Here is a 23,561-nt window from a genome sequence, read left to right on the forward strand (position 1 = left end):
TGCATACAAAACAAAACTTCTCCCTCTAAACCTGCTCTATTGTCTCACATTTACTGCATGTTGACACACACACACACACACACACACACACACACACACACACACACACACATACACTCGCAGAGAGTGTATGTGAGTATATGAGATTTTCTTTATAGTTCCTTCCTTGTTGCTCGCTCTCTCCCTCTCCCCCTCTCCCTCTCTCTCTCTCTCTCTCTCCCTCCGTCTCTCTCTCTCTCTCTCTCTCTCTCTCTCTCTCTCTCTCTCTCTCTCTCTCTCTCTCTCCAAGCAGGTGTTGAAATGAGACACTAAATAACTATTAGACTCCAAGGAAGGGAGGGGAGGGCGAGGGAAAACAGCAGAGTGCTTCCCCAACAGTAGCAGAGAGAAAGAGAGAGAGGGAGGGAGCAAAAAGGAGAAAGAGAGAGAGAGGGTGGTAGAGGGAGAGGGAGAAATGTGAGCGAGGAGAAGAGCTTACAGAGGGATCTGCATTGTAAGTAGCCCAGAGAACAGCAAGTGGTTGTTGTTGGAGCTTTTTTCAACCTGTTTTCTGCGCCTGAGGAGTACAGAAGGACAGAAGGGGGGCTTCGGAGCACGGCTTCGTCCAGGACCCCTGTCCGGGTGCCGGGGATTTGCAGACGGAGTGGAGTTTAAGAAAACCAGGGAGAAAGGGAAACAAGAAGCCGAGAGGAACTCAAGGCAGCAATGGATAGCACAGCGGCTCAGCCTGACCCTGGGACGGCCTGGATTCAAACACCGATGCTGGCCACCATCCAGCATGCAACATACTGACACTCATGAGGTACACAGGAAAATATCAACCGCAGACTCTCTGTGGGTTGTCACAATGTCACACTGTAAAATCCGAAGAGTGTACAGATGGAACCGAATGGACCCGTAAGGGTCCATTCGGTTCCATCTGTACACTTCCATCTGTACACTTTTCAGAGTTAGATTAACACCGAGGGTTTTCCTGTGCACACTTCAAATAAGATCTCAGTCCCAATATGTTAATGCACTTTTTGGAAATCAATACTGGGAACATTCCGTTCCACTGTCAGTGATTATGTAGCATTTAAGTGTTTTGTTTGTTGGGGATGGGGAGGTGAAAGTTGAGCCGCGTTGTTTGCCTGCGAGTCACCCAGGCTGTGCGTCGTTGTGCGCTGTGCACTTTTGGAGAAAGGAGGAAAAAAAAGTAATGCACTGCTGCATGTCAGGTGCACTGCTTTGTCTCTGTCAGTGGTGCACTAGCTGCTGGAGACAAAGGTAGCACTGTGGAGGATCTGTGTAGAGGACTCTGTCAGCCTCCTATGGGATATACGAAACTCACTCGCCGTGACACGTTATGTCACCGCGCGCGATATATATGGGATGCATTCTTCCTCTTCACTTACAGACATGACATTGTAATGAGAAATAAAAAAATAAAACAGGCGTTTAAGGATCGCTCACTTTGGTGTCTTAAAACTCCTTTTCATCATAATTGGGGAAAAGTGGGCCACTCAATGGCAGGTCTTGAAGCACTGAACGTTGATGTAGCCTACTGTACACTGCTGCCACTGTGCGTGGCGCGTCAGTGCTGTGTTTCACGTGCCGTGACGCACGCACACACACACACACACACACGCACACACACACACACACACACCACATACTGTAGGCTTCACATTATGTGAATAAGCAGTGCATAGCACATGCATAACCCTCCTTCCCAGTGTTTTATGATTAGCTTGAATTTTAATGTATTCTGTTGGAAGCGTTGGCGTTTGCATCGGTAATAATAATGCTTGATGAACCGTAAGGCATTGTGCAGAGAGAGGTGAGGCGGTTCTAAGCCATGGGCTTCGTTGTGATGCTTTACAGTGTGGAGCAGTGAGTTGTTGCAGAGCGGGGCAGGTAAGTGCATGTCTGGACTATGTTGGATGAGGGGTTGTTAAAAAAGAGATGAGACTGTACATGGCTGAAACTTGGCGCCGGTGTTGCACTCTCCTCACTGTAGTATTCTTTTTTTGCAGGGCAAAGTGGAAGAGTCAAAACTTTTCATAGCTGTAGGCTAAGAGTGACCCCATGTTTGTACACTAAAGCACTGGTTCTCAAAGTCCTTGAGGGGGTCCCCAGCTAAATCAGGAACAGTTTAAACACTTTAAACACATTTAAAAAATAGCACAAACAGCCAATCTACAAGCTCACAAGCTATTTTCTCTATTTTTGAAAATCTTTGCCTATGACATGCACAAAATAGGATTGAAAGTGGTTGATTTCAGTATAATTTCACCAGCCTCTACAGTAGGTGTAGAAGGTAATCCAATGAGAGAAAGTACTGTATACGAATGATTATTCAGATCATATGTTTCTCTCTCCCCACCTACAGAAAAGACAGTTCTGTACTTAATTTAATAATCTAAAATATTCTCTTACGGGGGCGGGGGAAGGGGGGTCAAATGGGGGTCTACGGCTTAATACGTACAATATCAATTTGGGGGGTTCTTGACATTACTGTGTGAGAGAACCACTGCACTAAGGAGTGTTTGGTTGGTGTATGTGTTTGTGTGTCTCTGTGTGGAAAAACGGTATGTGTAATTTGTCAAATGGATGTCTGTTTCTCCAAGGCGACCGTCAGATATCCTCTGGCGCAGGCGGTTTGTGCGTGTTTGTCTATTTAACCCAAGTCTCTGGCAGGGCCCTGCAGCAGTTGCTCTGGGCTGTTGACACAGCTTCAGGAGGGACAAACACACGACGCAACGATGACATTCAACAGCCAGGCAATATAACTGTTTAGTGCCCCAGAATCCCATTACGCACTCTTCAGTACTGCTTTGGTGAACTGGTGTTTAAAATAGGTCACAACCCTCCAGACGTCTTTGGAGCGTCTTACAGTATAATGATCGTCTGTAATGTAGCAGAAATGATCGCAGTCAGAGGGTGAGCCCGGGTGATGCCTGCTGCTCCGTCTGCGCTCATGATGACTAAGTGTATCGTCATGCAAGTTTGTCTGTGTCCCAAGTTCAAGTCAGAGCCTCTGTCTGGCAGCCTGTCTGTGTGTCCCATACAGTATGTGGATGTCTGCAGGTACTGTACATGGCGTCACTGTTGGGTGGAAACCTTGTGTGTCCTAAACGGTTACTTTTCAGGAAATGGAAAAAAATAACCCGTGTTCCAACGTGTCCAAATGTAGTAATTAATTTAGACACAAGCTCTTGTTTATACTTTTCATTGGTTCAAAAATGTATAAAACCCACAGACACACTGAGCGTTGTGTTTTCCCTACTTTTGTGTGACACTGTAGTATAACAAAGTATGGGCATTAATTTATGGAAATATGGGGATACAAGGTTTTTACCTGGCAGCAATGGCATTTTGGCTGCAGCTCAAGTTGGTACACTAGCCGGGCGACTTTCTGGGTGTGTTTCTGGGATTATGTGATTCACTATGCTATGTCACCGGACACACCGCCATCTCCTGTGCCGAAGCATGAACACACACAAGTACACAGAGCGTTTTCCCACTGTGCAGCACCGTGGCCTGGAGGGTAGAACATGTCTGTTAATCTGTGCCAGTTTCCTTTAAATACAAGTTCATGAATGCCACGTTGAAATAGATACTGTACCGCACGCAGGACATTCTTTTTTATGTAATCTTCTGAATGTGAGGCCCAAAGGAGTAGTGGATTTGATTCTGGTCGAGGCCTGTTCCTATCATGCCTAGATTTATAACACGGTTCACCACAGTGCAGCCCTCCACCCTCCCCTCCCCTTCTCCCATTCATTGCTGCATGTCTGGAGAGCACCTGCCCCATCACCTGCCACTCAGACACGCTCTGTGTGTGTGTGTGTGTGTGTGCTTCCAAAGCGGAGACAAATTTGCCTGCTGACCTCCAAAGTTCAGTTTCTCTTTTAAAGTGAAATGATACTATAGCGCTTTTGACAAGGGTCAACCACTTTCTTAGCCTTTTTCAGCGTTTGGCCTAAATAGCAGTGGGCTTAACGGTGTATAATAGTAGCCTTTGCTTTTTTGCACGTGGATAGTTGAGTTTCTTTGTTTGTCCCCTGCCTCAGCTTAGTGGGCAATTTCAGAGGAATGACAGGGGCCTAGTCATTCAGGGAATGTGGAAAGTGTCTGTCAGAGGGTCTCGTTTGAGGGGGTGGGGGTGGGGGGGGGGCGGGGCAGCACAGGAGTTGGACGTGAACTTGTCTTGAAACATGCTCGATAAAATGGACCACTGACCCAGCAGATTTATTTTTTTATTTATTGTTATGCTGTCTTGTCAATGATGTTTGTGTTCTTTAACCACTTTCAACTTGGTGACCCAGACCCTATTTTGTGCATGTCATTATATTTTGGTAGAAAAATGTATAGACAAACATTCAGCGAAAATAGCCAAACTTCTGGCATATACAGGCGAACTTCAGAGAAAACAGCAGATCTACGAGTTCACAACATGTCCAAATATGACACGTTGTGAGCTTGTAGATCTGCTATTTTTTTAAGTAGAGCCTTAAGTGGATAAAGTAATCCGGGGGTTGATTGTTTCTTTTTGATTGATTGATTGAAATTTTTATTAGGCAAAAGAATGTAAAACAACACAGTTACATTTATAATACTTTTGTCTAAAAGGTCCGACCAAAAAAGTCCTTGCGGACTTGTTTCCGTTGGAGTCCTTGAATTAAAAATTCTCATTTAAAATTTTTCATGTGGCCAGCCGTGACCACCGAAAAGCATACATCAATATGTTGTTTTGATCCGGGTGGCATTCTTCTGAGGATTTAAGAACCTCTTAAAGGCTGTACATTTAATGATTTTAACCTGCGTGTGAAAGAATATTTGCATGTGGGAATGTTAAAGCAGACGTGAAAAACCTTAGCCTGGGGGCAATGTGTGAAAAAGTGTCTCTCCGGTTGTGTTGCTCGCACACCTGTCTAGGACTGTAGCCTTCAGGCTAGGCCAGGTTGGGAGTTGGCCAATACGGGTAGAGAGTTTCACATGCACACTCATGCAAGAGATAATGCATTTTTTTGACCTGGGAGGAATTACTTCTTCCATAGAAACTGTTTGAGATTTGGTGCTTCCTCGTTTTCGTTGAAATTGCTTGGCTGTTGTTTAGTTGTTTGGGTTATTTAACTGAAAGTCAAAAAATGTTTACACTGTACCATGTTTTTGCCGTGTCGTAGCTTATCTGACAACTTCATTAAAGAAACAACTAGATGTTTTCCTTCTCTCTTTCTCTTCAAATGTGCAAAATGCTGGCACTCAGCCTTTGTTGGATTCATCCCTAATCCCGATGACACTGTGTGGTTTTTCAATCGTTTTTGTTTTTATTAGAGCGTGGCTTCAACTCTCGGCAACAGCAAATAGTTTTCTGGAGACCTGCCGCATGGTCAGCTCGTTATGTTTGCTCCACTTTTACCCGATCACATTTCAAAACAACAAGCAGCCCTTAGGGTTACTTGTCCATACCTGTCCAGATAATAAAAGAGGGAAAGGATTGGAAAAGGGGAGGTGGGGGGTGGGGGTTGACAAGAAAATGCTGGTGCTTGGCTGAAAAACCGAAGCGCGGCGACACTGGAAAAACAGTCAGGGAGGAGTGTGAGTTAACATGGAGGAGATGAATGCAGGAGATACATTAGCTTTTAACCACTTAAACCCTCTATTCTTAGTGAAATAGACCTAAGTACATTACTTTTTTTCCGTCTACACCAAATCTCTTCGCCGCAAAAAGCCGACCTACAAGCTCAGTGGATTGCCTAGTTTTGACGAATTTTCCCCGGAGAATATGAATGCTCAAGTGGTTAAACCCCAAAGTAGGTCAGCCTCTTGAGAGTTTAGTGGCAGGAGGATAAGATGGGAATCAACGTGTAGCCTATGGATTGACAGTTTGAGTGTAGAGAACATCAGCCAGCGGTACTTTTTATACACATTAGAGCCCAAATGAAAAAAAAAGAGATAATAATACAAACAGCTCAAGGTGAAATGGGAACACAGCAGATAAGTGCATGCCAGACATTCTTCACAACATTCGGTGAACCTCAATGTAATAGTATTCCCAAACCGAACTCAATTAAGGGAGAACCAATCTTGGACTAATTTCCTCATCTCATTATAGTGGAGTTTATATGAAGAGGTATTGTAGATTCAATTTGACAAAACATGTACATTATTCTTAAACTCTTAAATAAATTAGAGATAAATGTATGGACACGTTTTTCCAAATCCTGCTGAGACATAAGTCCTTTAATCCTTGATATTATTCTTAAGGTGATTATAGGCTGACAATGTAATTTTCTTAATGTGGCTGTTGAAATTCAGGTCCGAGTCCCTGACTATGCCAAGATTTCTGTTTTGGGTTGTGGTTTTTAACATTACCAAATGAGGGATGAGGCCTGATTTTTAATCGTTCTTCCTTGGCTCCAAAAACAGCTACTTCAATTCTGTCTTTGTTTTACTGAAGAGAATTCTGTCACATCCAGTCACTGATTTGTTCAATGCATTTTCTCAGTGGTTGTATTGGACTAACAGATCCAACAGCGCTAACAGATGGCTCTATTCAGCAACTAAGACCTTTGAGCAAATTAGCATTATTTTAGATGCTACATAACATCTAAAGATGTTAGCTGCATCTTTTGAAGGGGCTGACCAATAATAATTAATGTAACAATAAAAATGTGTCTTTATTAAAGTAATGTGGTATACTCCGAATAATATAATCAATATTATACATGGGACCTGAACAAGCATCCTAAAGTCCTCCTTTCCTAGGAAGTTATTCTCATACGGGCTTCAGCCTAGCCTCCAATATCAAAGATTCCACTGTTCTTTGTCAGACGGTGCTCATTATGAGATTGTGTGGATTTACTGTGCGTTGGATCCTCAGCCCTTCATTGCATTTGATTTTAAGTAGCTTTTATGACTCATGAATCATGATAGTGCAACATAATTGGATCAGGTAATTTGGTTTTAGCTGATTTGTGCAGTAAACTCCTTAGTGTTCATGCAACCCTGAAGGGGTATACAAACGGAACCAAATGGTGGCTTTTGTACACTCTTCACAGTTGCTAACACTGGGATTTTACTTTTCCATCCATTGCTGTTTTTCCTAGCTTTCTATCTGTCTGGAGTTGTTATTGTGGAAGGGCACGTGGGGGGGGGGGGGTCGGGTGGGGTGTCAAAAGTTCCCAAAGTCTTGACGTTTGCATGTGAGATGGTCCCCATTTTTTTCCAGGCTTTTAAATGAGATATTGTTGTTTGCGCTGTCTGTTTATATTAGCCCCAAACCTGCTCAGCCGAGCCAGACCAGGCCGAGGTTAGGAAAGGTCTCCCTTGTGTCTTCTTACATACAATCAAAGATAGATATCACTGCAGTGTGTGTACATACACACAAATTCTCTCTCTCTCTCTCTCTCTCTCTCTCGTGCACACACACACACACACACACACACACACACACACACACACACACACACACACACACACACACACACACTAGCACAACATTCAGTCATTTGTCCAATCGGGGCCTTATGTGTCAGTGCCTTGTACGATACTAAGCCAGGTTGTCAGTATTCGTCTTGATGGTGTCTTGGTGGGACACGGGTAGCTGCTGGAGGCTATGGAGTAGGATTAGGAGGACCCACATCATGTGTAAACATTCGGGTGCCACCCCTCGACCGCCCCTCCTCCTCCATAGCCTCTGGGAAGCTCACCTGTCTGAGTGGGAGCGGGGCGGAAGAGGGACAAAATACCAAAGAACCCTCTGACCCGAATTCACTCAGCCATGCTCACGGAATCCAAATGGCTTATCTTACCAAAAAAATGCCAATTAGCCGGTCACTTTGCCCTCCTATGCGCATGCTTCTCTGGAATGGAATGGTTTCAAACAATTTTGCTGAGGTATTTGAATTTGGAAGATGGTTTAACACTAGATGCAGCATAAAGAACATCTGACTCACCTCATTGGGTCTACAGTGGTCAGAAATGGTTTTAAATTCAGCACACAGAGAACCACTTTTTAGCCAAACCTTGAGATTAAAATGTGTGTATTCAGAATTCAAGAAGCAATAAGACAATAGGGAAGGATGTAAATAAGGGCAGATTTTTCCAAAGTCACTGAAAAGAGAGCTTGAAATAAACCTTTTCCTTGGCTAGTTAACAACACTCCTTCCTCTTGCATTCCTCTTAATAGACAACAATCCCTAAACACGAGAAGCAGAGCGGAACGTTTTCCCAGAAGTGACACACAAAATGATGTCATGTCTCTGGTGTCACTCGTCTAAGCAGACAGTGTGGGCTTCTGCAGTCTGCTGCCGGGCAATTAGTGGTCTGATGTGACAAAGTTTCACTGCGACCTCACACATACACAGGAGCTGCTCGCACCACACCGCTAGGACACTCCGGCCTGTCTGACCAAACAAACAGGACTCACGGCCATGGAAAAGAGAGCCCACGTTAACTCACATATACCGCTAAATTGATCCTCATAAAAGTTATGACAAAGTATTGTCAGATACAAGATGTACTGTAGTGTATGTAGTTTCTGACATTTAACTAAACACTGAAATCCACTGACAAAGGAAGACTGATTCTCCAAAAATGACCGCTAAAACCAACCAACATGCACAGAACCCTCAACCAACGTCACACAAACCACACATCAGAAAAGCAAATGCTCCGGAAAAGTCTCTTAAACTCCATAAACCACAAACGTTTCTGACAGTGAACACATTTTGTTGTAACACCCTCTTCTTCCCTGGCAAACATCAAACAAACTGTAATGATGCTATTACACAACATTTTGGGCTTTCACAAAGCTGAATCAGCGTTAGGTTTATGCCCGTATTCATGCCAAAAGGATTATTCCGAGCCTTCAAGATGAAAAATCATATGATAAAAAAAAAGATATATGCTGTATATCTCCTTTTATCACTGCTGTCATAAAAGAGATGCCAGAGTGCCATTCATTAAGTGCTGTATGCAGACATGCTGTCTTACGGCAGCCTAGAGAAATTACAGGGAGCAACTCTGGCAGCAAAGTCCATAAGGCTCACAAATAACACCCTGCTATGACAAGGAAAATTATAAGTCTTTGGAATTTAAATTTGAATGGCCCGATATAATAGCATCATCACACAGGGAATACAAAATGCATGTAATCGGATGCTTTTTGTGTTTTGATGAATGCAGTGAGTGGGTTATTACCACATGTTGACTGTTTTTATACAAAAGAATAGTTTGATTCATGGACTGAATCATTGATGTGGGGTTCATGGTAACAGTCAATTGACCTGCTTATTATTGAGAAACACAGTGAAATCTGAGTTGAATTAGCTCTCCGGATTTTACTGTGTACTTCTCATGACAATAGCTGACGAGGAAACGCCCATAATTTGACAGAGGGATTTGGCAATAATGTGTAAGCACCATACAGTATGTTTGTAACAGGATTACAACGTATAGTAGTATATGAGTGGAGGAGTGTAGTGTTTCCACACAGTAAAATCCTCCATGTTCATTTACCTCGGAGTGTACACTGTACAAATGGACCCTTACCGGTCCATTTGGTTCCATTTGTACACTCGGAGTTAGCAGCATAAGCTGTTCCCACAGCCTCTTGGGTATCCTGTGCTCGGGGCAGCTTGCCCCAGTCGCACAGATAAAGGCTGCCTTTGTCTGCAGCAGGGAACAGGTAACCGTTTGTGTCTGCTCTGTGTGTGTGTGTGTGTGTGTGTGTGTGTGTGTGTGTGTGTCTCTGTGTGTGTGTGTGTGTGTGTGTGTGTGTGTGTGTGTGCGCGCGCGCATAACAATGTATGTGTGTTTAAGAGAGAGGGAGAGGGAAAGAGTCGACCAGGTTTCGTACCTTTGCAGTGAGAGTGGGTGTGGCTGTTTCAAAAGAGAGTGGTGGGATTGTGTGTGTGTGTGTGTGTGTGTACGCATGTGCGTGCATCCATGCACGTGTGCCTGTTCCTACAGTACACACACATAGGTGTGTACTGCCGTGCCGGTGGTGACACATTTAAGTGCACGTGAATGTGTTAGTGTGTGTGTGGGTGTGCACGTGCACGTGCCGTTGCATATTTGTGTCTGAACTATTCCACTTACCTGGTGTTTAAGTCAGAAGTTGAGGATTAGCTGTTCAGGAAGCAGGGGTGAAACAATCACAGACTCTGCCTCAGTGGGCTCTGTTTAAACAGCCTGTCAAGATGGATGTGTCCCCACCGGTGTTGTACTTTAAGAGACTCTCACTCTGCACATCCAGCAAGAAACACTGCGTGTTTCACCCGGTGTGCTTTACTAGCTGCAATGTAGAACTTATTTTAATGAATAGAACATTATGTTTACATTATGCAGTACATCGGCAGTGGTTGGAGGTGGTTTCCCTATAGCCTCTTGGAGAAGTGGTAGTGAGAACTGAAGGACATAAAAGTAATGGATTGCAACTTTAAGAGACTCTCTCACTGTAAACATCCCGTTAGAAATGCTGCATATCTCATTGGTGTACTTGTAAGAGTCTTAAGAGTCTTTCTCAATCAGTGGTCCACGGACCACTAGTGGTCAATGGCATAATTACAGATAGTAAATGGGAAAACGTTTTAAAATCTTCAAAACACGTATATTGTACCTTTTGGCAAATGTATCAAAAATAATTATGTTTAAATAATATGTCCTAACATAACATAAAATGTTGATATAATACTAATAGGTATAGTGTTGGAAAAAAGCTTGAAATTAAACAATGCCTGTCAAGGACTTAATAATATTACTGTATATAGGACTTATAATTTGTTGCGTGCTGTGTCGCGCACCAAAAATAGCCAGTGCACAACGTAGCAGCAGGACGTGTTGTGAGCTTGTAGATCGGCTATTTACACTGCACGACACCGGCATGCAACTAAGTACAAGTACTGGTGTAATTAAATTACATTATTTATTATTGAAATTATTGAAATTACTGTGTTATGCCTTCTTGTATACTTTGTGTGTGTGTGTGTGTGTGTGTGTGTGTGTGTGTGTGTGTGTGTGTGTGTGTGTGTGTGTGTGTGTGTGTGTGTGTGTGTGTGTGTGTGTGTGTGTGTGTGTGTGTGTGTGTGTGTGTGTGTGTGTGTGTGTGTGTGTGTGTGTGTGTGTGTGTGTGTGTGTGTGTATATAGGTGGGTGGAGTACAGGTCCATTTGGTTCCACTTGTACCCTCTCAGAGATAAACACTGAGGATTCTACAGTGTAGAGAGCAACAAATTGTGTCAAAATGGGGTCCGTTGTCAAATGCATATCAAACTTTGGGTCCTTGAAATGAAAAAAGGTTGAGAATCAGTGCTTTAAGACAGTGGTTCTCAACCTGTGGGTCCCCACATGATTTTTGGGGGGTCCCCAGATGACAGTAAAGTGACAATCTTAAGGGAAATAGCAGATCTACAAGCTCACAACGGCTCGCGTTGCGAAATGTGAGCTTTTAGATCTGCTATTTTCACAATATTTATCTGTGGAACCAAGTCACTAAACTAAATGTAATGCCTCAACTCCTACAATTCCAAGTGCTTGTCAGGGTTGAAATATGATTATTTTGGGGGGTCTCTAGTTCAAATATGACTCTTTTGACTGGTCCCCAGTTCAAATATGATTCTTTTGGGGGGTCAGGCTCTGACAGACAGGGACGAAGACACGCGGTCATGTGATCGATGAGCCTCAGATGTCAGGTGAGAGTGGTGAGGATGTGCTGTCTACTGAGACTGTCTGACTGTTGTGGGTATTGTGCGTGTGTGTGTGTGTGTGTGTGTGTGTGTGTGTGTGTGTGTGTGTGTGTGTGTGTGTGTGTGTGTGTGTGTGTGTGTGTGTGTGTGTGTGTGTGTGTGTGTGTGTGTGTGTGTGTGTGTGTGTGTGTGTGTGTGTGTGTGTGTGTGTGTGTGTGTGTGTGTGTGCGTGCGTGTGTGATAAGTACAGGGGGCTGCAAGCTGTGTGTGAAGCAGTCTTTAATTAAAGCAGGAAGACATAGCTCAGGAGAGACACTGCACCCGACTAAGGTGTGCATCACACAGTAAAAATCCTGAGTGTGCGGGTCCATTTGCACACCCCCAGACTTAAATGAACACTCAGGATTTTGCTTTGTGTGTGTGTGTGGATACACACATCCTGCACGTGTCATCGTTTTAGCCTTCATCTCGCTAATTCCTGTAGGAAGCGTCTGAGCGAGCCTGTGTGTGTGCGTGTAATAGACGGCATGTTAAATGTTGGCGGGCCAAACCGCAACAATGTAACAGGAGCCATGTTACACAGTAACATTTGAATCTTCCACTTCATCTGGAAGTGCTGGAGAGGGTTGTGGAACGAACTCTTCACAGTAATATCCGGAGTGTACTGTTCAATAACTCTGACTCTGGTCCATTGTTACACTCTCAGAGTTAAATTGGATTTAAATATATACAGGGTTCATCCCACAACCCTCTCTAGTGCATGCAGATTAACTAAAACTTTCATGTAACAAATAACAATTCACTCACTGTTCATTATAATTGACTACCACTGTGTTACGTAACACTTGATCAAGTCCATGGAATCCTCTGGCGACACTGAAGCCAGTTTACCAGTCATGAGTTACTGTGCTGTCGTCCATCTCTAATCTCTGATAAGCAGTTTGTTGCTGTGTTTTGCTGGTGTTTTAGTTGTAGAGGATTAAAAAACAATGCTTAATGTTCCTTTTTCTTGACAAATAATTCCTGTTTTCTTACAGTTACTCTTCTCATTAGCTCCTGGTGTTGAGGTCAGAAGCAAATGCTCTATTTGTTGGGTTATCGAGCATCAAGGGTTCAATCTTCAAGGAGTTATTTATTGTCTTGTGTACATAAGACTAACATTTGTTTTGTTCTGTCATCAGACATTGTACCAGCGTTAATAACAATAGTAAACATATATGTATACAACAGCAAGGGGGAATAAATAATAAAGCAAGAGAACGGTTTGACCTCTGTCCTAGTGCCTAAGGTGCTTGAAGGTGTTGTGCGCAAGGTTGTTACTTACCTACAGTATAACTAGGTTATAACATCTGTGTTCATGTTAAAGCTGTAAATGGACCTGTGCCAGTGTCCTTGGCATCGTTCAGCACACCCTCTGATCCCAGACAGGTAGTCAGTCGGTGGCGGGCGGGTGGGGATGAGGGTGGGGGGGTTATTAGCTGAGCTTATTTATTTTCCCTGGCCAGATCGTTTAAGCATTGCATGAATTGAGACATTGACATTTTGAACACATCAAATAGTTACCTCCAAATAAAGTTACACATATTTACAGGCCAGAAAGGGATCCAAAATCACTTTTGAGTAATGTCACTGTGTCCATAAAATTAAACTGCGAATTTAAGGACGATAGCACTGTCAATACATTCAGCCATAACATACATAAAAACAAACCATTTTCTGTGTCTTCTCCAAAGTCAATAAAACTTTACCAAATTTACCTGCATATGTAGGTTTGGAAAATGGTCGACAGTAATGTCAAGTAGCCTGCTGTATACTGTGAGTCATGGTCAATGGGCTAAACATGCCAAACCGCCAATCTACAATACATTTAGGTTGGACTTGTCCTTTCATTCTAATAAAGGCTGGTTAAGGTATACTATAAATCCCTAAGACCAACCAGTAGGGCTCAGCAGTGATGGGGACTATATGGGGGAATTGGCAATGAGTAAATTGGGAGAAAATGGTAAAAACACAATCAAAACAAAATAAATGGCCAAATGGGAGAGAATGTGTAAAAATATGTAGCTGAGTTTTGTGACTCATTACATATAGTTTGTACATGGATATGAATGTGACCTTTTTCTCTCTTCTCTCTACTTCTGCAGCGTCCATGAATTTGTTCAGTTATGCTCCCTGGGTATGGATTGTCGCCTCTCCCTGACTTTCAGCCCCACCTCCACGCCTTTCACTGCAGAGGAGAGAGCCCCAGCATGTGGATCCCTGGCTCAGGCGAGTCCCAAGCTTTGAGTGAGGCCCGAGATGACAGATCTTTGCTACGGCCATGCCACCACAAGCATGTCGCAGTGTGCCAGCAGGAAACGCTAGCTTTCATAGAGCTACAGTCACCAGTGACTAAAATCAATGGTCTTGGTTCTCCCAGGTCTACCATTACTCTGGACACACAGTGCACGACACTGAATGGTTTGAAGCACACACTGAACGAACTGAACGAAATACAAAATGGCTGCCACAGGAGCAACCTGAACAATGACCACGACGCAAACTTGAATTTTGACTCACAGACTTTAAGAGGCGTTGACGAGTTTGACGGCCAGAATGACACTGGGACAGATACTTCTCAGGAGTTGGAGAGACCTCTTTCAGTAACGACCGTGTGCCGTCCCTTCCATGCAGCGCTTAGCCTCCCGCTGTCTTTACCTCTGTCTTCCCTTTATACTAACAGAGACTCCTGGGATTCTCAGTTGCCTGGCTCCCCGTCCTCCCCAGAGGGTCCGGGGTTCCAGGGTCCAGACACTTACCTGCCACAGAGGAGAACGTCCCAGGGTTCGCTGAAGGAGAAGTCCCTCCGTGAGTACAGTGACCACTCCAATGTTCTAATGGTTGACCAAGTTGAGACGATGATTTGCGTTTCAACCCAGTTTACGCCTTTTCTGTTGAACCATTACTGTTCATTAATATTCTTCCCCCGTTTGCTAGGGCGAAAGATGCGAGTCTACTCCCCGGATAGCTTGAGCGATGAATCTCTCAGCAGTCCAATTCTGGATGGAGAATATGTTTTCCCAGGACCCTTTGCATCATTCCTGGAGGAAGATGATAATGGAATATCTTCCTCTGAGGCGATCACCAGTCCCTCGCCTTCAGATGCTACAGACCTCCCAAACCCATTTTACTCTGACGCTCTGACTTTGCCAGAGGAACCCCTGCATATAATAGAAGACTCAATGCCAGGAATGGGAGAGGACTGTGAGAGTGTAGAGACTTTAGCTGCCACTGGGGGGAGCTCTTTATCACGACCTCGTCAAGGGGACCATGAGCGCCGGCGCTTCTCGGCTTCAGAACTGATATCTAGACTGCAGCTGTCCCAGAGGAAAAGCTCCTTCACCCTGAAGTTGGGGAAGTCGCTGTCTGCTCGGGTAGCGTCCCGGGACAGACAGTGCTCCAGCAGCCTCAGCCCCAACCCTGACTGTGAGTCGCTGCAAGACAAGGAGCCATTATACCATTATGCATGTAACCATAATGCTAATGTTTTCATCCAAAATGAGTGTAAAGATGTACCCAAAGGTCCACAGACAGATTAAAAAAACCGGATGAAAAATAGAACTAACATGAAAATTATATATTTTTTTACTTTCTAAGAAATTATTAAATAGTTAAAAATAAGAATTTTATCAAAGCAAACCAAAGTCACTGGATTCATTACAAGTCAAAAAAAATATGTGTATCGGTGACACAATTGTTCCTGGGTTAATTGAGTGCTATACAATTTGTATTCCTAAAACCCGGAACTGACTTTGCAATGTGTTCTCTCTACACATTTCGATAACATAAGCCTAAGAGAGATTCATCTTTTGTTTATATTACACCCATTCATAACCATGAATTTTGAAGCTGTTCATTACCAACTACAGCATCTGCTTGTTCCTCTTTAGCTAAGTCCAGCTCTAAGCATCGAGGCTCAGGGGGTTCTAGTGACAGTGCCCCCCACAGTCCTGTTGGCCCCCCACCACCACTGCCCTCCAGTGATAGTAGCATGCCATTACATCGTTGGAGCACCAAACTTGGGTGAATATTCACTGAAGGAAAACGGTTTTAACACCGTTATAATCAGATACAAATGCTGTCATGTCAATGTTAACATTCTTTAGGTTCGCTTGACTGTTCTCCTCTTCCTCACAGGATGAGAAAGAAATCCATAGAGGAAGACTGGGGTTCACCTCCCCATTTGAGTAGCTCAAATCGCCTGTCTCGCTTTTTGCCTAGCTGTAAGTTGTCCTGCAACATTTACATGCTGTATCCGTTGAACTTTTAAAATCTAACATTTTATTGAACACTCTCATGATCATGATCTCACCCGTTTTCTTTCGTTTGGCTTGTCTTCACATCCTAGCGATTCTATACCAAGAATACAGTGACGTCGCCATTAACAGGGAGATCCAGAGGCAACAGGGGGTGGAGCCATGCACAGAGGATGAGCTTAGGGAAGAGGGCTCTGATGGTGCCCCGTCTCCATCCAATCTCTCCCCATCCAGTTCCTTTCGTTCGTCTCGAGGCTCTGCTTTTGCTCTGTGGCAAGATATCCCTGATGTTCGAAGCAGTGGCCAGCTGGACAACTTCAGCAACGAGGAAAGGAAATTACAGGAGGTGAACAGGGAACATTTAAGAAAGATTATGTTTTTGGAGATTGGCATTCCTTCATCTTTCCTGATAGCATGTGTAATTATTCTGTTCTTGTGGTTCTGTTAAGGTGCTATATGCATTTTCCTTGTGGTTTGGGTTCAAGGAAGGCAAGGCAAAGCAAGTTTATTTCAGTAATAAGGCATTTCAAAGATAAAAGGACATTTGAAGTTAAGAGAATAGAAAATAAAAATAGTGTAAGACTGAAATAAAGTTGCAGTGTAGCACAAGAATGTAGTCAAAAACATCATGAAAGGCAGCGGTGAAAATAAATGTATTCAGCATTGATTTAAAAGAACTGAGAGCTGTTACAGACCTGCAGTGTTCTGGGTGTTTGTTCCAGATGTGGTGCAAAAACTGAATGCTGCTTATCCACATTTAGTTTTGACTGGGGACATAAATCTGACCTGTCCCAAACAACCTGAGACAAATTTCAGGTTCTGGTTGTATTCCAATTCTCCATAGATGAGGCATTTCTATTTTGATGGGGGTTGTCTTTTCTAGATTGGTAATACCTCCAACCGAAGGCCACAATTTGTCACTGAATGTGGGTGGACCTAAACTATGCACATTACATAAAAATGCACATCACAGCTGAGCAGAGGAAAAGAAACACTGTTGTCAAAATAGTTTGTATCCATCACTGAGGTATATTATTTCCTTTTCAAATCAGGCCAAGTTTGAGCTGGTGACATCTGAAGCGTCATACATTCGCAGCTTGACAATTGCAGTGGACCACTTCATGTTCTCCCAGGAACTAGGCGAGTGTCTGGGAGCCCAGGATAAACAATGGCTCTTCTCTAAGCTACCTGAGGTCAAATATGTCAGTGAGAGGTAAGATGTACGTGCCGTGCCCACTTTTGTTACACAAAATTCCAATGTAAGTTTTGTCTCTGATGATAATACATGTTCTGCTTAATTATCCATAGATTCCTTCAGGATCTGGAGCACAGGCTAGAAGAGGACATCCTGCGTTTTGACGTATGTGACATCGTCTTGGATCATTGCCCAGCCCTACGCCGGGTCTACCTGCCGTATGTAACCAACCAGGCCTACCAAGAACAAACCTACCAGCGTTTGCTGTGAGCAACATTTTAATTCCCTGTAGAATGTTAATGCTGAGGGAAATGTCAAGTTTCTGTAATGGCGTTCAGGTTGATACCTGCCTTTTATAAATGATCAAATGCTCTACACCTCCATTTCTAAAGAGTGTTTCAGCTTCTGAACGTCTGTCTAATATCCTCTCAGGCAGGAGAACGCTCGCTTCCCTAGCATCCTGGCTCGCTTGGAGGAAGACCCCATCTGCCAAAGACTTCCTCTCGCCTCCTTCCTAATCCTTCCTTTCCAGCGGATCACGCGACTCAAAATGCTGGTGGAGGTACAGCAGTGAACTTTGATGACAGAATTCATGTTAGCGCTTGGTTTCAATTATGTGAGCCATCATTGGGTCATTTCTCCTGGCCAAGTATTTTGCAGCTCTAAGCTTAGCCCAATCTCTTTGAATAGCATTACGTGCATGTCTTCAAGTGATTTCTACTTTACTTTGTAGAATATCTTAAAGAGGACAACACCAGGCTCGCGAGATGAGGACACTGCAACTAAAGCCTTCAATGAGCTGAAAAAGGTAGTGATTGACTATAGTGAATAACTGGTGTAATGTAACATAACTTTGTTACTTTGTAATTACTTGACAGTAATAACTATGTTGGACTATGTCTCCACAGATCATAATGGAATGTAATTTCAGTGTGCAGTCTATGAAAAGAATGGAGGAGCTTATTCACCTCAACAAGAAAATTAATTTTGAGGGGAAGGTAATTTTTTGCACTTTGCTATATCGGTGTGACTTACTTTTACTATCTATTGTAGCTATTAATATCACTTTTCACGAGGCGACTTACTGTACACTGCAATCTTCCCCCTTCCAGATATTTCCTCTGATCTCTCAGTCCCGCTGGCTGGTGAAGCATGGTGAACTACTGGAAGTGGACACTCAGATGATGAGCATTTCTGGGTCAAAGCTCAAGTTCCCCACAAAGCCTGTGTACCTTCACTTGTTCAATGACTGTCTTCTGCTGTCCAGAAGGAAGGAGTAAGTTATTTAGATCCTCTATGAGACAAAGTCATAGTCCACAGTCTGGTTTAAGTCATAGTCCACAGTCTGGTTTCACAAGTCATACCATGCAGTGCCTTCACTGACAAATATATGACAAATAATATATTTTTTTAAAGATTAGATTTTTGCCTTTATTGATACTGTAGATGTTTTTACATAAACATAGACCATTTGACTGTTAATGGCTTTATTTTTAGATTTCCCGTTTGTTTGACATTTTATCCAAAGTTATTCAAACATTACCAACTTTACTAGATAAATCAACATGGGATAAACTTCCCTAGTTAAGGAGCAATTTGAATTTTGTTTGTAAATAAATATTTTTGCCAAAGACTATTTTCAGCTAGAATTTTCTAGTGCTTTAAAGTGCATTATAACATACATGACTTTGACACACAATAATGGTGCAGTGAAATGTGGTGTGTTGGATTACCTGTCTTAAGAAATGTTCAAATCTGGTTGATTTTTATAGCTCATTTTTATTACTGAAATGAAAATCAAACAAATTCTTTGCAAAATTGTTGTCACTAATGTCAAGTATACCGTGAGTCGTAGTCAATGGGATAAACCTGCCAGACCACCAGTATGGTCCTTTAACTACCTTATCTCAAATGTAACACACAAACTACTGTAGTACTTTCTTTTCTTTCTTTTTCCTTTATTTATTCAGGGAAGCCCATTGAGAGCAAGCTCTCTTTTTCAAGGACGCCCTGATAACAGCATATAAAATACAATACATACATAATGAAAAACAATAACAAACATTTGAATCATATCACAGTGTCACAGATGCAAATAAACATAGAGTTACACGAAGCAGGTGCAGTCACTATGTGTGTCCTCGATCACCCTAAATGTCTCGATGAGACCAATCGCACCAGTTTCAGAGAGTCCTGAAGTTTGTTCCATTTGTGTGGAGCATAATACATGAAAGCAGTCTGTCCTTGTTCACTGCTCTTACGAGGACTGGTATATCTAATGTGGGTTTGTGAACGTGTTGAATGTGTTCACATCGATCCCTGAATGATGTGTTCCTCTTGTGTTTCTGTGTAGCACGTGGAAGTTCATGGTATTTGTCCATGCCAAGATTGGAGAGTTGAAAGTGAAGGACCTCAGTCAGAAGCTCCAGGGCATTTCAGGTTTCATCTTCCACCTCCAACTCTGTGAGGGCCAGCAGCTCAAGCACCAGATCTTACTTAAAGCCCAGACTGAGTGAGTATTACTATTCCAACAGTTTGATAGCCTTCCCACGCTTTATAGAGCCTTGATGAGTAATGTCCTATGAATTATGGTCTTCGTAAGTCCTGAACAATGTCAGAGGGCTCCTTTAGAAACCATTTTCATTACTGTTCTGATTGGACATTTGAGCCTTTGCTTAAACCGTTTGTGTTCTTTTTTTACTACCAAGGAGTGGAAAGCAGAGGTGGATCACAGCAATGTTTCCATCTGATTCAGACATTGAGCAGGCCAGTGAGAATGAAGGTGAGTACTATGGGTTTGGTTTGCACTAAAGCGATGTTGAACTTTGGTAGGACCTTTGATCATAAGTGGTGACTGTACCTGGGAAGGATATTATGTCCAAATATTGTATATATCTGTTGTTTCTGTGCGCTGTATAAAAAAAGAACCGGAAGTAGGAATTACATTTACCCTCATTGCATGGTGAAACAGGTCTTAAAATTACAGTACACGTACAGTACAAGAATATAAACAAGACTAGGCAGATTATTATTTAATGTGCTGAAGGCAAATCATGTTAATTAAGAGGTGCTGAATCCAAATCTGTTGTATGTTCAGCTCAAAAATTAGTGCTAATGCCTCAAAATGGACAATTTAAAGATGGCGGCCACCACTTTGCTGAAAGATATTAAAAACTATTTTTGACTAAACAAGGTATAGAAACTTGATTGAATTGATCTTTTTAAGGTTTTTATATGGAGTATCCAATGCCATATTCTGATTTGATATCAAATGTGAGGAAACATGCTTGAAACTCATATGGTGAAAATCTTCATTTATAGTCAGGGTTATTGCAAAAAAAATTGGAACAAATTCCTTGCCAAGAAAAAATCCCCTTGGGTAACTCATGACAGCTGCTGAAAGTTGAGGTACCCGCAACTTTATGTGGGAACATTTTAAAACCTTTAATTCTGCCTTAAGTAGCATGTGTGGGGTCAAACTAGGGGCTTTCGTGATTCTAGATCAACTGCAAGCACTTGTTTTGCACCAATACCACTCCTTGGCAGAAAAACAACCACATCCACTTTACCCTCTCGTCACAAACCCATTTCTTGTGTGAGAGTATACAGTATATTGCTGGCGGCATGTACGTAAATCAAAACGTAGCTGTATTTGTTTATTTCAATTTCTCAAATACTACAAGATACTGCTCCTGTCAAATGCCTCAGGAATTAAAGTCACAGAAGGGCCTGGTACCTCAGATGTGAGGAGTGGGTGCTGGTGTGGAGGTCAGTGAAAGGGTCAATGCGGGAGTGTAGCATGGCTGGGGTGGCCCTCAGGTGGGTAGAGCGGGATCTGGGTGGGTGTAGGTGTGGAGGTAAGAGGGTGGCTGGAAGTCCAGGATGTCCTGGGCTGTCCCCCTTTCCCCTCTACGGAATTTGAAAAGTTCCAGATTCTGGGACCGACCTGCTGGGCCATCAGGTGTGTCAGGAAGATGGGCTCCTCAGTGGGGATACAGTGGAGAGACATGGCCACTTATGGGCCTGGAGAGGGTGTGGAATTCACTGTAGAGATGTCAGAACATACCGTATACTGGGTGTCGAGGCAGGGATGTGTAGATTATAGCCTGTGGCGGGGATAGGCTTCTCCGTTGCTTGTTACAAAAGTCTTTTTTTCTGCAGCTTTTTAAGAGTGGAAAGGTGAACAACCCATGATGCCCTGGGCTCCAGTCTTCCCATTATGATCCTACTCAAACCGACCTCCAGGCCCATAAGGACCATGTCCCTGCTGCTATCTGACAGACAAGCATTGTTTGTCTGTCAGATAAACACTCTGATAAACACTCTGTGTTTTTGATCTGGAGCTTTTTAACAATTTCCACAATAGGCCTACCGATATATATGCTTGAAGCCGTTTCCTCACATTTGATCTCAAATCAGAATATGGCATTGGATGAAAACCAAGTTTCTACCCTGTTTAGTCAATATATGTTTTTTTTTATATATTTCAGCATAGTGGTGGCTTTAAATTGTCCATTTTGAGACATTAGCACTCATTTTTACACTGAACATACAACAGATTTGGATTCAGCTCCCCTTCATACCCCTAGAAAACGTCATTAATTAACACGATTTGCCTTCGGAGTTAATGTTAATGTGTCCAATTACTTGTTTTGGGGAAGTGGCTATATTCATGTTATATTAAAGTGATGTCACCAATAATGCGAGTACTGCCACTGCTTGCCAGTAGGCAAAATAGGAGAAAGATGACTTGTTTTTTAATATGTTGGAAGTATCAACTTTATTTATGTTCTTATGTGCTAAAAGTAGGATTTTCTTACCTATTTCGCTATGAAAGTAAATGGAATAGCTACTTCCGATTTTTCGCTCACAGTGTGTAGAAGCAACAGATATTAAAGATTGACAATATTTGGACTTGTCACCTTTTTTCTTTCATCGTTAGATCTATCCCAAGTTCAGTGCATCAAGAGCTATAAAGCGCAAGAGCATGATGAGTTAACGTTGGAGAAGGCGGATATTCTTCAAGCCAAAACTATTACCAGTGACGGTAAGACTTTGACACCAATGTATCTATTAACAAATGCTTCAATTCTAACATTTGAAAATGCATAATATGTTTGATAATCAACTGGAAGCAAATACAACAATAAAATACTTTCTGAATGGTGACCAAATTGAAAAAACAGTCAGAGGTACTGTGTTTGGATTACTAAGGGTTGCTGTATTTTCCCAGGTTGGGTGGAAGGCATCCGACTGTCTGACGGGGAACGGGGCTGGTTCCCCAAAACCTACGTGGAGGAGATCACAAGTCGCAGTGCGCGCCTCCGCAACCTCCGAGAAAATATACGCATCAAGTGTGTCACACAGAAACTGGAGGTGGAACACTAAAATGTCCATCATTAGCGCACCATGTGATGTGTGCATAATGTCAAGTATACAATTAAGTTACTACTTTAAAGCTTCTGCATTGATGTTTTATCTTTAACTCTATGTGGGTCCTTAATATATGCAGCTGCTAGAACATGCCAAAATTGCATTTTGCATGCTGGCTGTGAATGCATTCAATGCTCTTTGAAATGACTAAGCACATTATTTTCAAAGCTTTGGCTCTGTATCCGTACGTGTCCATCTTGAAAAGGCTTCTATACCGTACATTAAATGGTAAGTTCAGTGATTTTATACCCACAGTATATATCATTTCTAAGTCTAGAATTGCCGAACTTAGCATTTAAGAGTGTCTTGGCAAAATGAGTTGTATTAACTTTAAAAAAAACTTTCCTAGACCCAATGCTTACATTAAAACTTATACACTGAGCACTGACTTGCATTTAGGCCTACATCTTTTCCCATCAAATGAGATTGGATCTATAGTTTGGGGACTTGCAGTTTAAGAGAACCGCTCTCGCCACTCTATAGAGACTGAAGGTCAATAACATAATGTAAGTGTACTGTATGTTATCGGTCAACCACTATTAATGACATTAAGATGTAAACCAATCCAGTGGCACATGAAATGTTTATAAATCGACTTTTGTTACACCAACTATGATGGTAGTTCTAATTTAAATGATTGCTGTTTTATGATTGCGGTATTTATGCTCCTATAGCTGGTTATTCTCTATGGAGATACTGATGTAAATTTACTTTCTGTACTAGATGTACGTAGATACATGTATAAAAAAATAGTATATGGTTCATTTACGTTTATGATAATTTATATGAGCAGGATTTGACATTCCATGATGCTGAATTTGGCAGTGAAAGATAGCAATATCAAATAGTATGATACACTGGATGTTTACTGGATTTCAGCACACCACTGTAGATGTTTGATTCTTAAAATAAATGCAAATACTTCTCCTTTTATTGTTGTTTCACTTTTCAATCAATCACATAA

The 23,561-nt window shown here is 42.4% G+C and overlaps 1 protein-coding gene across 2 annotated transcripts; it reads left to right on the forward strand.

The window, feature by feature from the left end:
* Nucleotides 1-430: 430 nt before the first annotated feature.
* Nucleotides 431-23,535, forward strand: arhgef19 (Rho guanine nucleotide exchange factor (GEF) 19). 2 transcript variants are annotated; one of them, XM_080444171.1, is made up of 16 exons: nucleotides 431-802; nucleotides 13,819-14,521; nucleotides 14,651-15,139; nucleotides 15,604-15,736; nucleotides 15,851-15,936; nucleotides 16,062-16,315; nucleotides 17,022-17,182; nucleotides 17,278-17,430; nucleotides 17,597-17,726; nucleotides 17,898-17,972; nucleotides 18,073-18,162; nucleotides 18,277-18,440; nucleotides 19,518-19,676; nucleotides 19,873-19,946; nucleotides 22,107-22,211; nucleotides 22,398-23,534. In XM_080444171.1, the coding sequence occupies exons 2-16, from the start codon at nucleotides 13,840-13,842 to the stop codon at nucleotides 22,550-22,552; spliced, it is 2,910 nt and encodes a 969-aa protein (XP_080300297.1). In that variant the 5' UTR covers nucleotides 431-802; nucleotides 13,819-13,839; the 3' UTR covers nucleotides 22,553-23,534. The 2 variants fall into 2 exon arrangements, with proteins under 2 accessions (XP_080300297.1, XP_080300298.1); XM_080444172.1 differs by lacking the exon at nucleotides 15,604-15,736 and having other exon boundaries at nucleotides 15,820-15,936; nucleotides 22,398-23,535.
* Nucleotides 23,536-23,561: the final 26 nt, after the last annotated feature.

Source organism: Gymnoscopelus braueri, assembly GCF_963280865.1.
Source record: "Gymnoscopelus braueri genome assembly, chromosome: 12".
Classification (NCBI taxonomy): Eukaryota; Metazoa; Chordata; class Actinopteri; order Myctophiformes; family Myctophidae; genus Gymnoscopelus; species Gymnoscopelus braueri.